Source organism: Silurus aristotelis, assembly GCF_946808225.1.
Source record: "Silurus aristotelis genome assembly, chromosome: 5".
Classification (NCBI taxonomy): Eukaryota; Metazoa; Chordata; class Actinopteri; order Siluriformes; family Siluridae; genus Silurus; species Silurus aristotelis.
Window position 1 is genome coordinate 9,639,071 of NC_139578.1, and position 15,598 is coordinate 9,654,668.

A 15,598-nucleotide genomic window follows, 5' to 3' on the forward strand; every position below is an offset into this window, starting at 1 on the left:
ACTATTATCAGGGTGACTATTTTCAGTAGGGTGGTATTGCCCAGGCTGGATTTGGAAGGTCTAAATTTAGCGGTCTTAGAATTATACAGCTGAGACATTTCCATCTCAGACATACTGACTGTTGCTCCAACACGACTATCAGCATTAGGCTGCACAATATGTTTTCAGGTATTGACCAATAGTGAGACGTGTATTGACTTTTGTACCTGTTTGTTTTTTGCTCTTGTAATATTTTCACTATTACACCCCTTTTTCATTACTCTCTCTCTCACTCTTCAGCTATCTTCTTCTTTTACTGAATCCTGTCCCATGGAGAGTGCGCTTCAAGCCAGGCTGTCTGGCACTATAGATCCCCTGTGCTTTGAGAAAGCCCACGCAACCATGTACCATGTAGATGCCCCTGTCCTTCCCTCATCCTCGCTGTGCTCAGTTACAACCTCAGCAGCACCCATACAACCCGCAACCATGCCGCAGGACCCCAGTCCAGCACCCACAGTCACTCTGGAAACACAGAACGAGGAATGTCTTGTGGACTCTCAACCAATCTGTTTCAAAGAAAATCCCTTCCTGGTAGCTAATCGTAAGAGCAAGGGCTGCCCCCGTGACGAGCGCATCCTTTCAGGGCCGCCCACAGGCTATGGCAGGCAGGGGCAGCTTCAGACCTCGTTGTATAATAAGGCAAGCCATTGGGCAGCGTGTTTGGGATTGAGACCTTTTTATTTTGGAAGCAGCATGGCCTGTCACCTTTTTTTTTTTTTTTTTTATCAGATATTTAGCAAATGCTTGCTTAGATGATGCACTTTACATCATAAAATTGCACCGCATACCCTTTTAAGAAACCCACCCAGACACCGTAACACTAATTTAAAACACAAAAGCGTTGCTTTCTAACAGATTTATTTAGGTAAGAGAGAATGTTAGTGATTGGTGGTATGACTGATGGGTTTGCAATTTCATATAATGTGTAATTACTTATTTTAGTTAAGAAACAAAGCTTTGAAGCCATTGGCATTTACCTGTTCACTTCATGGGAATGGACTTGCTTGAAATGTGAAATCAACTGCTGGTGAAAAAATGGGAGCTTTCAGTATGTTCACTTGTCAGATGATAATCTATAGCCTGCCTAATTCTCCAAATGCTAATTAAATATGTTACAACCATAAGTGGTTTATTATCTAACTAAAAACAAGAGTTTATTTATTTATTTATTTTAGCCGATTAAAATTGTGTGGCAGGATGCATAAAGTTGGTATTTATTTATTAGGATAGCATACATAGATGGAATACCTTGGTTACCAAGTATAGATCTGTATAGACATGTATTATGGCATTAATTGTGCATGGCTGTCATGAAGATCACCAAAGACAATAATGTAGCTGCTAATTTACTCACTCCGTTCCACTTAATTTTTTTTTTTAGCAGGGTCCATCAGCTGAAGCCCAAAGAGTTGACAGTCCAGTCCGAGAGCCACTTTATTCTCCAGGCTCTCAATTGGTGAGTCCTTAATTGCTCAGGACACTCTACTTATTCTCATCTCATCTCTTTTTTTTTTTTTCCCTACCATTAGTAACTTAATAGGATTGGTATAAGCTTTTGTCAAAATATAAAAGAAACATTAAAGGGAGTACATTTATTTTGTTGCCTAATTCATGCCTTAATTGACACCTCCTTTCATAGCTCTCATTTCGTCAGTCCTCGCCCTCAGCCCCTGTCGCACAAGGCAGAGAGACCCGATTTGTAAGTGGGCTGTCTGAGCACGACCTGCTACTTATGGCTTCCTCTGCTGTTTTGGTTAATGAAACTAAATGCCTTGCAAGATTTGCCTTGGTGGATTGACAAACTGCATTGTTGCTCTGTGGATGATGCGAGATCTTTTACAGTTGTACGAGACTTAACATCCTTAATCTGTTGTGCTACTTCATGACGTGACGTCAAATCATTGCACCTTTGCCAATGATAAAGGTCCGGGCAGTAAAACAAGTCTAGGCTGACTAGGTGTATTAAAAACCGTGATCATCGGTACTTAAATTCCTGATGCGCTTTGCTAGCTGTCAACGCTCATGAGATTGTATCTAGTTGGTGCCTGCATAATGCTGGTTTGGTGCTTAGGGAATGCTTGTCCAGAAAAGTCCTGCGTCGGAACATGTTTCATACAATGCGTAATTCTGCTCCGTTTCAGGCAAGCATTTATTTGTCCTCCAATGTGACTGCCGAGGACAATTCAGCTGTAAGTGTCAAAAGAAGCCAAGAAAGATTGGGTTTATTTACTGCTACTTGGCTACATTAGTGATCATAAATCACCTGCATATAACATTCTTCATTTAAAGGGTGATTTTTGTCTCTTCATTTAGATGTTTTGTTTTTCTCTCTTCCTTCTAGACCAAACCTGGTGCTATCCAGCCTATCTCACGAGTGCGGCCTCCTGCTTCTCCAGTCAGTCAAGATGGCCACAGTAGTCCCAACCTTTGGGGCCCTTCCCCCATCAATTCCCAGACCACTGTAAGAGTCTTTACACACATTCCAGAAACTCGGTACACCATCCCACCACCACCTGTCCTAAAGAATCCGATTAAATACAACACGTTTGTCATAAGTCACAAGTACTTTAACTTCATTTAAATTGTACTCAAGTACAAGCTGAGTTTCCAGTCTAAATATCTACTGTAGTAAAAGTAAAAAGTAGCTCGCTTAAAATGTACTCAAAGACAAAAAACAACTTTTATAATGCCAAAGTTTTTTTCCGCAGTGGCAAATCAAAACGCTTTAATTGGACACTGCATTCTCAACAAAAGTGTGTGATTGGTTATACAGTAATGCTTAAAACTAGAAGAAAGAGTAGATTTCATATGGCACTTAAATCGTGACACTGGTAATAGAGCTAGCTTCATTGTGCAGTGACAACTTTGCCCCAAGTCCCCGTTGATTTTCTACCCTGGTGCTAACCAACATTCGCAATGTCACACACTGATGCAGCGCAACAATTATGTAAACTAAAGCGTATCATCACCCGACTTCAACATGTTTGCGCAGGTTTGATGCCGAGTTTTTATAAGCTGCCAGTTCAGTCACTTTGGGCAAACACAGTTTACACTGCATAATAAAGCTGTTGCTTTTCAAAGTGGTCAATGAGTCTGTAGTTCCTGGGGGTGTTCACCCCCCTCACATGATTTGTATCTATTTACTTACTTACTCAGCAACGGATATGATTTAAAATGTAGTTACAGTATTTCAAATAAAACAAAATTGAGTAAAAGTAAAATTGCAAATTTTAAAACTACTTTAGACAAATAGAAGTGCACAAAAAAAATACTCAATTAAACGAAACACTTATCTTTGATGGCCTTTAGCAACAAATGCATATAATATTAATCGGGGCTTGCACTCAGGGTGTTAGACTTGTCTATAAATAAAATCTATTATGCGTTGAGCATTTTTTTTTTTTCCTGAATTTTCTTCCATCTCTCCAGCCATAAAACACAAGACCCCAACATGTTTTCTAGACTGCACATTGTTGCGTCTCTTTGTCCGTCCCATTTCTGGTCGCTCCTCTAAATCCCTATATTCTCGACTGCTTGGCGTTTGAATCCTCTGTGCAGCCTCGTGCCCCATCCCCAGAAACTTTCAACGAATTTCCCATCAATGTCAAGCAGGCATATAAGGCGTTTGCTGCTGTACCCCACTCTATGGCTGTGCTGGAGCCCCTGCAGGTAGGGTGGAAGCTCCTTGCGGTTCTGAGCATGTCACGGTTGATACGACATCCACAACTAAACCTTTCCCATGGGAGCCCGTTGTTTTGAAGGCTTGACTGCTGTTGGTCTGAGTCTTGCATGAGTCATTTCCTTTCACATTGTGGAGTGTATATGGGCTCTTGTGCACGGAATACTAGTGTCCATCTTATCCATCAGTGTCTGGTCTGTTGTGGTTTTTGACAGTGTGCAGTAAAACTATGTCTGTTTTTAGCTTACTAATTAAACTAGTTGTCCTCCAACAGCTTTGTTGTTGTTGTTGTTGTTTTATCATGTGTTTGGTTTGAGGAATTATTTCCAGTCTTTTTTTTTTTTTTTTTTTTACCTGTTACACTGTTTTATTTTTTTCCCCTGTTTTGTTTTTTTTGCCAGGATCTCTATGGTCAGAGGAACAACTTTCACCCAAAACAGACGTTTCCAGAGGTATGTCTGTCTCCTGTTTTGTTTTGTGTTTTTTAAAGACTGTTCTAGTGTGATAAATAAATGTTGTCTGTTTTCCTGAGTGTCACCATCCTAGATGTATGGTGCACTGAACTGTTTAGCAGAGATGGCAGGTCCAACTGATACTGATGGTGTTCCTCTAATGGCTCTTTCAGCCAGAGGAATGTAATGAAGTGTTTATAGGTGAGGGTGAAGGAGGGGGCCTCAGTCCTCACCCCTCCCTCTCAACTGACCTTCGTGAGTACAGGAATCTGGCAGCTGTGCCACGCCTGTCTCGCCCCTCCCTGGAGTCTAAGGTATATGACTTGACAGGGTCAGCACTCCGCTTATACCCTCTCACTTACAGCTGTACATGCAGCTTTTACTTCGGTGGTGGCGGGGCAGAGGTTTGTGTCGCCTCAACAAAATGTCTCCAAGGACTGTGAGACTTTTCCTAATTTGGGGGACTCTTGATTAATCATTCTGCTGAGTCGTTTCTCGAAAAACTGCTTTTGGATTGCTGGCATGCATGATATATCGTTGTAGTCGTTGGGTACAAACCACATCAAGACCTAAGCATGTTTCACTTTTGCATGATAATAATTACATTCAGTATATTTCTTGCCTGTTAAGATATGACCTAATAATGCTGCACTTTTGTGCCTATTCTTTCATCGCATTTTCCTTTCAGGTATCAATAATGCATTGCCACTTAAGACCTAAAGTGATGTTTTCTCAGTTTATTAAGTGTGTCAGACATTTAATGATCTCCTTCAAAGTTCTAAAGTAAACAGAGTTGTTTTGTGTTTTTTTTCTTTGCACTACTGACTTTATTTTCTTTCTTACAGCCCCCCACCTCGTCCGGCAGAGGGACCCCAGAGCAGCGCTCATTCAGAGACCGACAGAAGTACTTTGAGATCGATGTGAAACAGCAGACACCGGAAAGCAAACCCAAACCTCGTGTTTCACTTGTAGGAGAGGATGACCTGAAAAAAATGAAGGAGGAGGAAGGTTAGTGTTTGCCTCGAACTAAACCCCATCCAAAAAAAAACCCAAAAAACACTTAGCTAAGAAAACACTACTGTAAATTGTGATCATTTTCTCAGCAATTGAGCAAACTATTCAGAGTGATGTGTCTTTTCTAATTCCTCAGCCAAGAGAATTGAGCAAAGCGCACGGGAGTATCTGCTGGATGAGGATGAAGATGAAGAAGAGGAAGATTTGGCGAAGCAGGTGGCACAAATGAAGGCCCAGGGCAAGGTTGTTTTAGACGGGGTAGAGTACAAGGTTGAACCTGTCAGTGGACATGCATCAACTCCTCCCAGGCAATGTTCCACACCTCCAAACTACAGTGCCACACCTCCCAGCTCAGGGTAGGTTTCTTAATTTAGCATTGCTATTATATGAAGCCTATGTGTAAATCTGTGTACATTTACAGGCCAACACATTTTTGTAATATTCAGCAGTGACCATTTAACACTGGACAAGTTCCACGCCCTTACCCTTACCCAACTCTTATGCTGTATGTGGCTAGTGGTCAAACCTCTTACAGTGTAGGGTTCATACACATTTTAAAACAATTTAAAAATAGAATGAAAAGAATAGAATGTGATTTCTATTAGTAGTCTGGATGTTTAATAGGTACAAATTTCCTGACAGCCCTAAGCGAGACTTACACTTACAGGACTGTAAGTAAGACTCAGTTGCTTGGAACTCACATTATAAAGTATTTTTTATCCCCTGGATCATTAGTGTATTTTTTCCTTTCCACTTTCAACAAGATAAATAAATATCTTCTAAACTATAGCGTTGCAGCCAATATCATTTCTTTTTGATGTTACGTTTTGTAGGGCCTCATCTATAGATGGTAGGGGGGATTCCCAGCGCAACTCTATGGAAGATAGCTTCAGACTGGAGCAGAGGCCCAACTCCATGACTGGGTAATTAAGACAGCGTTACACCTTAATTTTCAATAGCATTTCATGTTTCTTTTTTAATTTAACATGCTTCTAACATCCGTGCAGTCTGATCCCTGTGTACCCCGGCGAGTCTTCAGCGCCAATCCGTACCGCTAAGGCCGAGCGCAGGCACCAGGAGCGACTGCGCGTACAGAGCCCAGAACTCAGTGTGGCATCAGACAAGGATCTTTCTCCTGCAGAGAAGCGAGCCCTGGAGGCGGAGAAGAGAGCCATGTGGCGGGCAGCCAGGTACAGCAGCAAACTCCGTACCACATATAAAGCTCAGGGATTAGGAATAGGGAGATCATGTCGAGATCTTGAGCTAGAGATCATTGTGGATTTTATTGTTCTATATATTGGAGAACGCTGTGTTATTTATCTGCCTTTAGAGTTTGCACAACTTGGCCTGTGGCTGGACCTGTATTTCTTTGACCCTTCTTTTTGATCTTAAACTGTACCTTCCTTTTTATGTGTTGTCTTTCACATTCATTTTGTCCATGCTCAGGGTTTCCAAAGACACTGAAAAATGACACCTAAAACATAGCTTCTTGTAATAAAACATGCAGAGCACTTGAGATTCAGGCTACATCTACATCCGGATGAATTTGAAAATGGCATTTTTGTTAGAAAAAAAACACTCTGCGTCCACACTTTTTTTAAAATTGTTTTTCAAAAGTTGCTCATTCACACTGGAACGTGAAACGGTAAGGCGCTTTGAGCCGCGTCATTTCTGTCCGTTGTTTATTTACTTTGCGGCTCTTTGAATCGTGCCGGCAATGACTAAAAACGCTCAAAGCTACACTTTCGTTGACTGAAAAACGGCATCTCAGTGTGGACGGAAAACCAAAACGGAGAGAAAAAGATGCATTTTGGAAGGAAAACGCATTAGTGTGGACATGGCTTCAATCTTAAGGGGCTTCAAATATTATTGTTATTTACTACGTCTTATTATAAACTATATACGCGATGGCTGCAGCAACCACACTAGTGCAGTGTTTAAAAGTCTCTGTTGGTTGTTACAATCACATCAAATTTGGTTTTCAATTACCTTTCATAGAAGTAACATGTCAACATTTCAATTCTGTGACTATATTTTGTTTTATGTAGTGAATGAACGGAGTAAAATGTTTTGTTTAGATATGTGTCTTTGGCAACCTGGGCATTGGAGTACCTGTGTTAACTTACCCTTTTGATTCTTACTGTGTGTCATATGCCATCTGTTCCCTTTTCTTCTCTTCTCCCCTTTTCTTTGTGCGTTCTTTTCTTTTCTGTATATTATCTCTCCTCTCTCGCTCCCGCCTTTCCTCTCTCTGGTTCCGCTCTCTCCAAGGCCTTATGGTCTAGAGGAAGACGTTAGGCAATATGAGCAAGACCTGGCCAAGAGGCTCTACCAGTCGCGTGTGAGGGCGTCGTTAGACAGTGCTGCAGCTCCTTCCTCTACCTGCTCCTCTACTTCTCAGCCCAGGTCTGCCCTGCCCACCCACTCTGCATTGTGGGGGCTGAGCTCTGGTGCTTTTAAACTCTGCTTTGCTGCTTGTCATAGTGTGTGAGGGCCAGGGGCTTGTGTATTGATGCTGTGTAGTTTCTAAAGTAATAACATTTTTGTTGAGTGAATGATGTGTGCTGGGTCTTACAGACACCACTTCATGCATACACGCGTTCCATGATTTTTGCACTGCCTCATCCGTTTGCACACCTTTTTATTATTTATCCTGTTTTTATTGTTTTGTTTTTTGTTGTGATTATGGGCTTGGAATGATCGTCTTATGCTAAAATTATGATCACCAAACAAAATAGAAGTTCTGTCAGGAGTCTCTGGTTTACAATTAGTACGTTTTATGACATTGTAAAGTCTTCCCGAATAAGCTTTAGTCTCATTAATTCAGAGAAAGGCTAGTGATGAAATGTCTGTTTATGACCGCTATAATGTGCAAAATGTCAAGAAAACCCGTCTCTTGGACATTCCATAACATTTATTTACTATTAAAGTGTGTCATATAGTAATAAACGAGAAAACACACTCCCCACCTTCCAAACGAGTTACGGTTCGTACCAGGAATTTGTTTGTAAGTTGTTACTGTGTTCATTATTAACTACGCATATCTCCTAATCATGTAAGAGCTATAAATGCTGTCAACAAACAATAATATATACGAAAACAAATCAAAATACTGTATACAATATTTTGTATCCAGAGTGCATCATGCAGACTCGTTACGGTCGAATGCTAGCGGCGGCTCTCCTCCGTTTAGAATTTTTTCGACTCCAAACTAATTTCACTTTGAGGACAGGTTTGTTTCTTATTCGCAAAAGTACATAAAGTAAATATCCCTAAAGTGGGGAGCATCTGTAAATACAGTCATTTAAAGAGGAATCGTAACGCAAGTTGCTGTGATACAAGTGAAAAAATGCCAGACCATGTCGTTATACAAAATAAGTCACGCCATCCTAACGTGAATTTCATATTTCTTTTTTTACAATAGCCGTTTCATGTTATATCACACATAATATATGCGGGCCACAGCTTTCCTGCATGTATTCTTCACATACATCAGAACTGCTGTACTCCAGATCCCTAGACTCTAGATCACGGACCGGTTTAATGTCAGACAATATTTTCACGGACCGGCCTTTAAGGCATTTTCTAAATATAATAATAAACGTGAATCCACTGTGTTGTTGTTGTTTGTTCATTTTGCTGACTTGGGGGTTTGAATTTAGCGGTAATGTATTATGTCTTAGAGGCCGGAGCCCCTTTAAGAAGGTAGCGGATGTAGGTAGGACATGTGACCGAGGTATCATGACATGCATCAAGAGTGAGTCATAGACAGATGTGGCGAAGAAAATCCGGTCATTTTCCAACATAAAACCAGTTAGAATCAGATAATAAATAAAATGGAAATTATGGAAAAAATGGAAAGGGTTTTTTTTTCCCCCTTCACTTTTTAACAGCAAGTTGAATGCATCTTGAATGCATGTTACCAACTTGGTTTACCCTAACCAGGGACACTCCTAAACCTGTAATCTGTGTTTTTCTTTTTTTAATACACTTTAATCAATGTGTATACACTATATCTATCTTCTAATCTGAGCCTAATACCTTTCTGTTCTTTTAGGATGAAGTCTTTAGAGCAGGATGCTCTGAAGGCACAGATGGTAATTGCTAAGTCCAAGGATGGGAGAAAGCGAGGCACTCTGGACCAGTTAGCTGAATCACCATCTCCTGCACCCACGCCTTCGCCCACTCCTATGGAAGGTGAGCGCTCAATCTTCAGTCACATACTGGCATCGCAGTGTCATTTATTGTGCTGACCCCGATTTCTTTTCCCCCCCAAACAGATATCAGTCCTCGCGTTGTGACATCACCCGGTAGACTGGTATGAGATACGTTTTGTTCTTGTTTTATGAGTTTTGTATGCGTGAACAGGAAAACCACTGCTTTGACAGCTGTGTGTTGTTAAGGTTACACTACAGTAAACCACACAGTATTCTTCTTTAAGTATGTTATTTTTTTTTTTCAACTAAATGTAAAACACTCATGTCCATTACTCTTCCATTCATTTCCAGAGCAAGCAAAGTCGTATTGACATGAACTGCCTCCTTGTCCTTTTTTTTTTCTCTGCCTCTATTCCCCTTTTGTCTCTGTCCTCTACCCATCTCACTTCTGCTTTGTCTTTATTTCTCCACCTCCACCCCTCCTTCCACCCTATATATCTACACCTGTTCATTTGCTATCCTTAGTCCCTGTCCGAAAAGAAGTTTGACTACCGACAATTTGCTGCCATTCCTTCTGCTAAGCCCGTATACGACATTCAGGTATTGCCTGCATGCCAATAATCCCAGGAACCTGACACTCCTTAATCTCTCAAGTTAGTCTCATCTGCCTGGCTTTCCCTGTTACCTCTCTCCCTCCTGGCCATATTGAGAAATAGCAGTATCTCTGGTAACTGGGCGTCCAGCTTCTCTGCATAGACAACTTTGATGTTCAGTCACCATTTACTGCTGGTACCAACAATTATTTCAACAACTTATGAATTTCAATGTTCCGATGTAAACCAAAGAATAGGCATTGAACTGGTTGGACAGTCTCAGACCTGAACAACTGGATTCATTGTGCTACGGAACATGGGATAAAGTCAAGATGGCAGCAAGGATCTAACCCTGAGCTCATTTCTCTCAGATTTTCCCACTCACCCTTAGCAACTGGCACTCTTTTGGTTCAGAGTATCAGCCAAATTTGAAACATAGCTCCAATTGCTCCTTGGGACAAAGTATTATCTTTGTGCTGCAGGGGAAATCTGATCATAATCACTTTGGTGGGCTATAAGCTGTGAGTGGAATGCAGGCGAGACGGTTAACCGGGGCATGGGGAGCTGGGAACAAGGAAATGTTGCCTTATTTAGTGTTGGTGTTTTGTGTTTTTGTGGATGTTTGGATGAATATTGGTCATGTGGTTTGGGGTCATGTGGTGTTGCGTTTCTAATATCCCTTTACTGTTACCAAAGACCACCAAATTTTGTGTCGAACTTCTTAAAAACTGGCATACGTAAAAAAAAAATTTCTATGAAGTACTTCAAGGTCTCGTGCAGACATACGTGATTACGGCTTAAATGAGAAAAGGGAGTTCTGAAGAGAAATCTGTCTCTGAGGAATGTCTGTACTTGTAATACCGTAACTTTGAAAAGTGTTTCTTGTTTTACATCTATTTAAACCATTTATAAATAATTTTGTAATCATATTTTTTTTAACTCTAATATGCTGTTTGGTGGCCTTTTCAGTGTGTCATGACCTCACTGTGTGCTGTTTATGAGGTATTTTATCGGTTGAGTTTATCGTTAAGCAATGCCTTCACCCTGATCTCAGAAAAATGTGTTCATGATGTAATATGCGGATTGAGCCGGCTTTCTGTCTTCACCTGGGTTTTCATAATACCAAGGTTTCGATATTCTTGACCCTGGAATATGGACTAGAGCTTTGTGTGTAGCACTTGTGTAGTCAGGAACGACTCAAGGTACGTCCATGCTGAGGGTGAAGGACTGTGTGTATAGCATGCTGGGGACGTTTGTTGTGTGACTTCTGTTACTTCAAACGAGTATGGCTTTTTTATGTTGCTTCTTTCTTTTCAGTGCTTTTATCAGTGACCTTGTATATCGACGCCCCCTCAAGGATAACCGCTTATGTCACAATAGGGGGGGGGGGGGGGTGTAAACCAGCGGATTGCTTTACTTGTATGAGGAAGTGCTATTGTGCCTGGTGACCTCAGCTGGTTTATAAACCACTGTTTTCCGTTCCCTGGCTGTTCCCTGTTTATGGCTTTGTCTCCTACAGTGGTGCTGGCAGTCACTTTGGGCTGAGAAGCCCTTCAGTCTTTACTCTCTTACACTTCTTCTTGTCTTGCAGTCTCCAGATGCTGCAGATGTTCGATACAACAGCGATGCCTCCATGAGCCCAGGTAAGCTTTTATATATGAGTAATCAGTAGATGTATTGCTATTGGAGTTTGAGTTCAGACTCGGTAATATATTTTGCTGACACTTGTTATCCCCTTGACACAGGAAGTTTCCTAGGATAAGTGATCATCTGAATTTGGTAGGAGTTTTGTATGTATGTACATTATATAGACAGAAGTATCGGGACACCTGACTTTTCCAGCCGTATGTAGTTTTCCCTGCTACCACAAAATTTTAGGCACCTTAAATATGTGCTTTGTGCATTTGAGTGGAAGATCTTGAGTGTCCTGTTCTAGAGTTTTGACCTCATCCCCTACTAAACACCTTTGGGACGTAAAAAAGAGCGCTGACTACCCCCCAGGCCTCCTCACTCTACATCAGTACCTGAGTTTACTAACAGCCTTGTGGCCTAAGGAGCACAAATCTGCACAACCACAGTACAATCTAGTGTCCAGAAGAGTTTAGTTTATTATAACAACAAATTGGGAATAAGTGTGGAATGGGATGTTCAAAAAAAGCACATATGAATGTTATGGTCAGGTGTCCACAAACTTTTGTCCATGAGGCAAAACCTTTACTGCCCTTTATTTTCCATGTTGGAGGTGTAGATTTGATTTAAAAAGTCTTGGAGTTTCTACTAATGAAAAGGCATCGCATAGATAAAATGCATAAATAAATGGATTTAAAGTCATGTAAAAACATATTCCAGGAAAAAAAGTGTTTGGGAATTTTTGCTGCCTTGTTTACATCGTCTGCATTGCGTCTCGAAGCCTGTTTCGTTTCCTAATACTCTCTAAATTCACACGATCCTGAAACCTCATTAATTCGGCTTTTATTTCAAGGACACGAGATAGCTGATGTGGCGGATTGTGTTGCCGACGAGCAACAAAATGTAGTCGAAGATCAAATTTCTATACAGCACTTAACAAAAATGTGTCCGCTTTTTATTTTATTTTATTACACGTGGTCCAGAAATAAACCCACTTGCATCTATTATTTCCGTGTTAACACGTGCATGACTCAATTTAACATCCGCACCGTTTGAAGTGTTGCTTCTCATGCTTGTGGGGATTATTGGGCCTTCGTGACGGTTGGTGTCTGCACAATGCCGGTTGTGGGATTATTGCAGCGTTTCTGCTACAAAAGCTCCAATTTGATACCCTGCTGTACAGGTTTCCAACCTCTAGTCCTGGAGAACATTGTTGTAGGGTTATTCCTGCTAAATGAAAAAGAAAAGAAAGCCAGGGTCAGAGCACAGGGTCAGCAATGATACAGCGCCCCCTGGAGCACTGAGGCATTAAGGGCCTTGCTCAAGGGCTTCAAGATTGGCAATTTGGCGATACCAAGGTTTAAATCCTGACCTTCAACACACGTAATACCTTGAGTTAAGGAAAGGCTGTTAACTGGCTAAAATGTGCCGGACATTTGGATTTTCCAGGACCAAAGTTGGGAACTGAAATGATGTTGCTTACTTTAATACCAGGCCTGGTTGATGATCTTGCCTGTTCCTTACTGACCATATATGGTTGTAGCTTTGCTTTTGCTCCTCAGATGTTTTTTTTTTTTCTAGTATGTTGCGTGAGAAGAGGCGGATGCAACTAAACCAGCGATCTAATATCTTGCTTTAAAAGTCAGGTGTCTTTCTGAATTCATACTGAAGCATTTTTCTGTGTGTCTCTCTTTAGTTTCCTGCGTAGAAGCTGAGGTGCCTGTAACTACTGTGGCCTCCACATCTGCACTGGAGGAGATGGCGTTGTACAGCAACAAGCGTAAACTCCGACAGGGCCGTCGCAGTCTAGAGACAGCCGTTCCCACATAATTTTACACACACACACAGACTTATACACACGTAATACAGATAATAAAATAGTCCACATTAGCTAGTGATGCTACAAGCTATAGACACTAAAAATGTACACTCACAGAAATGCGTGAAAGACTTTCAACCACTCTCTCTCTCTCTCTCTCTCTCTCTCTCTCTCCCCCTCTCCCTCTCCATTGTCAACCTTCACAGTGACAATTTTTTTCCCTCTAAAGAAACACTACAGCTTCTCATCTCTCGCACACCAGTCTTGCCTTTCTAGCTAACATTTAGCACAGATGTTGAAGGAGGAGCATCGTACATACAAACAGCAAACTCCACACAGGCTTTTTATTCTTTTCATTTTTCCTTTTTTTTCCCCTACAGTTTGCTTTAAACAGGCTAAATTATTTTTTAGATGATGTTGATTTGGGTGCTTTTTAATACTTACATTTTTAAATCTCTGATATTAATGTAAAAAAAATTTAAAAAATAACTTTTATTTAATTTTATTTTTTTCTTTCTTTTTTTTTTTCTTTTTTTTTTTTTTCCTATATATAAATGTGTTCACATTCAGATCATTTTAGAAAAAAAAGCAAGCGGTCATTCTGCAACCTTCAACTGCCCCATACAGAAAAAAGAGAGAAAAAAAATATTAAAACATTTTACACTTAATTTATTTCCGTAGTCGCCACTGTGGCTTTTATTCACTTTTTAAAATGACGCTTCGTCGTTGGGAATATTCCACCAATCAGTCGATATTTCCCGGTTTTGGGATTATTGATTTATCAGTGCTGTATTGCTTTGTATCAACTTTATAACCATATCAAGTATAACAATCATTGGCTTTTTAATCCAACATTTTGGATTTGGAGCAGTGTTGCGAATTAATGTATGTTCTTGTTGTCGGCTTTGTGTTTCGAGGGTCTCACCATAAAGCTAAAAAAAAAAAAGAAAAGAAAAAAACAGTGTGCCTGGTTTCATTGTGAGTGCAGCTTAAAATGAACTTAAATGGCTCTCTAGTCTTCCTGGACCAGGACTAGAAGATAAAAGACTACAGAGGACAACCGTCTGTCCAAATATTTGCATCCACAAAAAAAACAGAATATCCTTCCCTTTGCAGTTTTCTGTGTCCTGGACCATGTTGCATGCTGTTTGCTGGAACATTCCCATAAACAGACTGACTATTAAAAAAAAGAAGAAAAAAAAGACATTTGTAATAAACTTCAGCAAACTTTCAGACCATGAACTTGAAAGGCTCATTCTAAAGAGAAGGTCCAGGTGTCCATCTTATTCTAATATGGTACCATTCGTTTTCTCTATGTAACACTGGGGTTTAGGGATGAACTTTTAGGTTCCCCTGTTTTGTTTGTTGTTTGTTGTTTTCCTCTTCTCTTGTCTGTGTGACTCATGTTCATATACTTTGTCGCTGGAGTGGTTACTTCAGATTTGTTTTCCAATTAGATTCAAATCTAAAGCCAATCGCTTAACCTTGTGTGTATAATGTACAAAATGCTGCGAGAAGCAGAACTCCGAGGAGAATCTGAGCCAGCGTGTGCAGCGGCAGCGGGATGCAGAAGCAGTCGGGACTGGTGTCCACTGCACTGTGTATTGGCGTAATGCATTAGTTTTGCTGTTTTTCAATCCTGGGTGAGAAAAGAAATTTACATGTTCTTTTTTTTTCTTTTTCTTTTCTTTAATCATTCTCAAACCAGCTGCCATCAATACTGTGGTCACTCTCATGTCATACAATGTCTTTATCTTTTCTAATCGTAGATTTTTTTCTTTTTTCTTTCATCTTTCTTTTTGCTAACTGAAATTCAGTTTTGGTGGACAACACTTGGGAAATTGCTAAATGATCATTTATTGTATTTTTGTAAAGACAGAAATCACATTTCACACAAATAACAAATGGGATTCACTACATTTTTCCAGCAGGGCAGTTGTTTTCTCTCTTGTTCTCAATTACTTTGGGATTGGGGTGGGGTGGGGGGGGGGTTGTTTTTGTTTTTTTCCTGTTACATAGGTGGTGGAGGGGCTGAATGTAGGGGTTAGAGCTCATTCAGGACTGTAACTAGTGAATTTGTACAACCAAAGAAGTCTATTTTGTGGTTCAGGAATAATAAAGTTTACTTTTCATTTAACAAGCTGATGTGTCCAAGTGTCTCTTTACATACGTTTACATGCATCCAGCTTTTTATACTGTTTGTGTCAAGAGTCATT

At 40.5% G+C, this 15,598-nt stretch overlaps 1 protein-coding gene across 50 annotated transcripts in view; it reads left to right on the forward strand.

Annotated features, from left to right (window-relative positions):
- Window positions 1-15,522, forward strand: part of scrib (scribble planar cell polarity protein) — a 77,749-nt gene extending 62,227 nt beyond the window's left edge. For 5 of the 50 annotated variants that reach the window (XM_083541921.1, XM_083541956.1, XM_083541932.1 and 2 more), the window contains 17 exons: window positions 1,424-1,495; window positions 1,679-1,738; window positions 2,181-2,228; window positions 2,381-2,500; window positions 3,598-3,708; window positions 4,120-4,170; window positions 4,344-4,484; window positions 5,016-5,178; window positions 5,321-5,540; window positions 6,018-6,107; window positions 6,192-6,374; window positions 7,456-7,590; window positions 9,242-9,381; window positions 9,465-9,502; window positions 9,867-9,941; window positions 11,526-11,577; window positions 13,260-15,522. In XM_083541921.1, coding sequence (XP_083398047.1) covers window positions 1,424-1,495; window positions 1,679-1,738; window positions 2,181-2,228; window positions 2,381-2,500; window positions 3,598-3,708; window positions 4,120-4,170; window positions 4,344-4,484; window positions 5,016-5,178; window positions 5,321-5,540; window positions 6,018-6,107; window positions 6,192-6,374; window positions 7,456-7,590; window positions 9,242-9,381; window positions 9,465-9,502; window positions 9,867-9,941; window positions 11,526-11,577; window positions 13,260-13,393 — 1,833 coding nt within the window. In that variant the 3' untranslated portion in view covers window positions 13,394-15,522. Of the gene's footprint in view, window positions 1-1,420; window positions 1,496-1,678; window positions 1,739-2,180; window positions 2,229-2,380; window positions 2,501-3,597; window positions 3,709-4,119; window positions 4,171-4,343; window positions 4,485-5,015; window positions 5,179-5,320; window positions 5,541-6,017; window positions 6,108-6,191; window positions 6,375-7,455; window positions 7,591-9,241; window positions 9,382-9,464; window positions 9,503-9,866; window positions 9,942-11,525; window positions 11,578-11,679; window positions 11,714-13,259 lie in introns of all 50 variants that reach the window. The other 45 variants (XM_083541958.1, XM_083541915.1, XM_083541922.1 and 42 more) reach the window with 24 other exon arrangements.
- The last annotated feature ends 76 nt before the right edge of the window (window positions 15,523-15,598 follow it).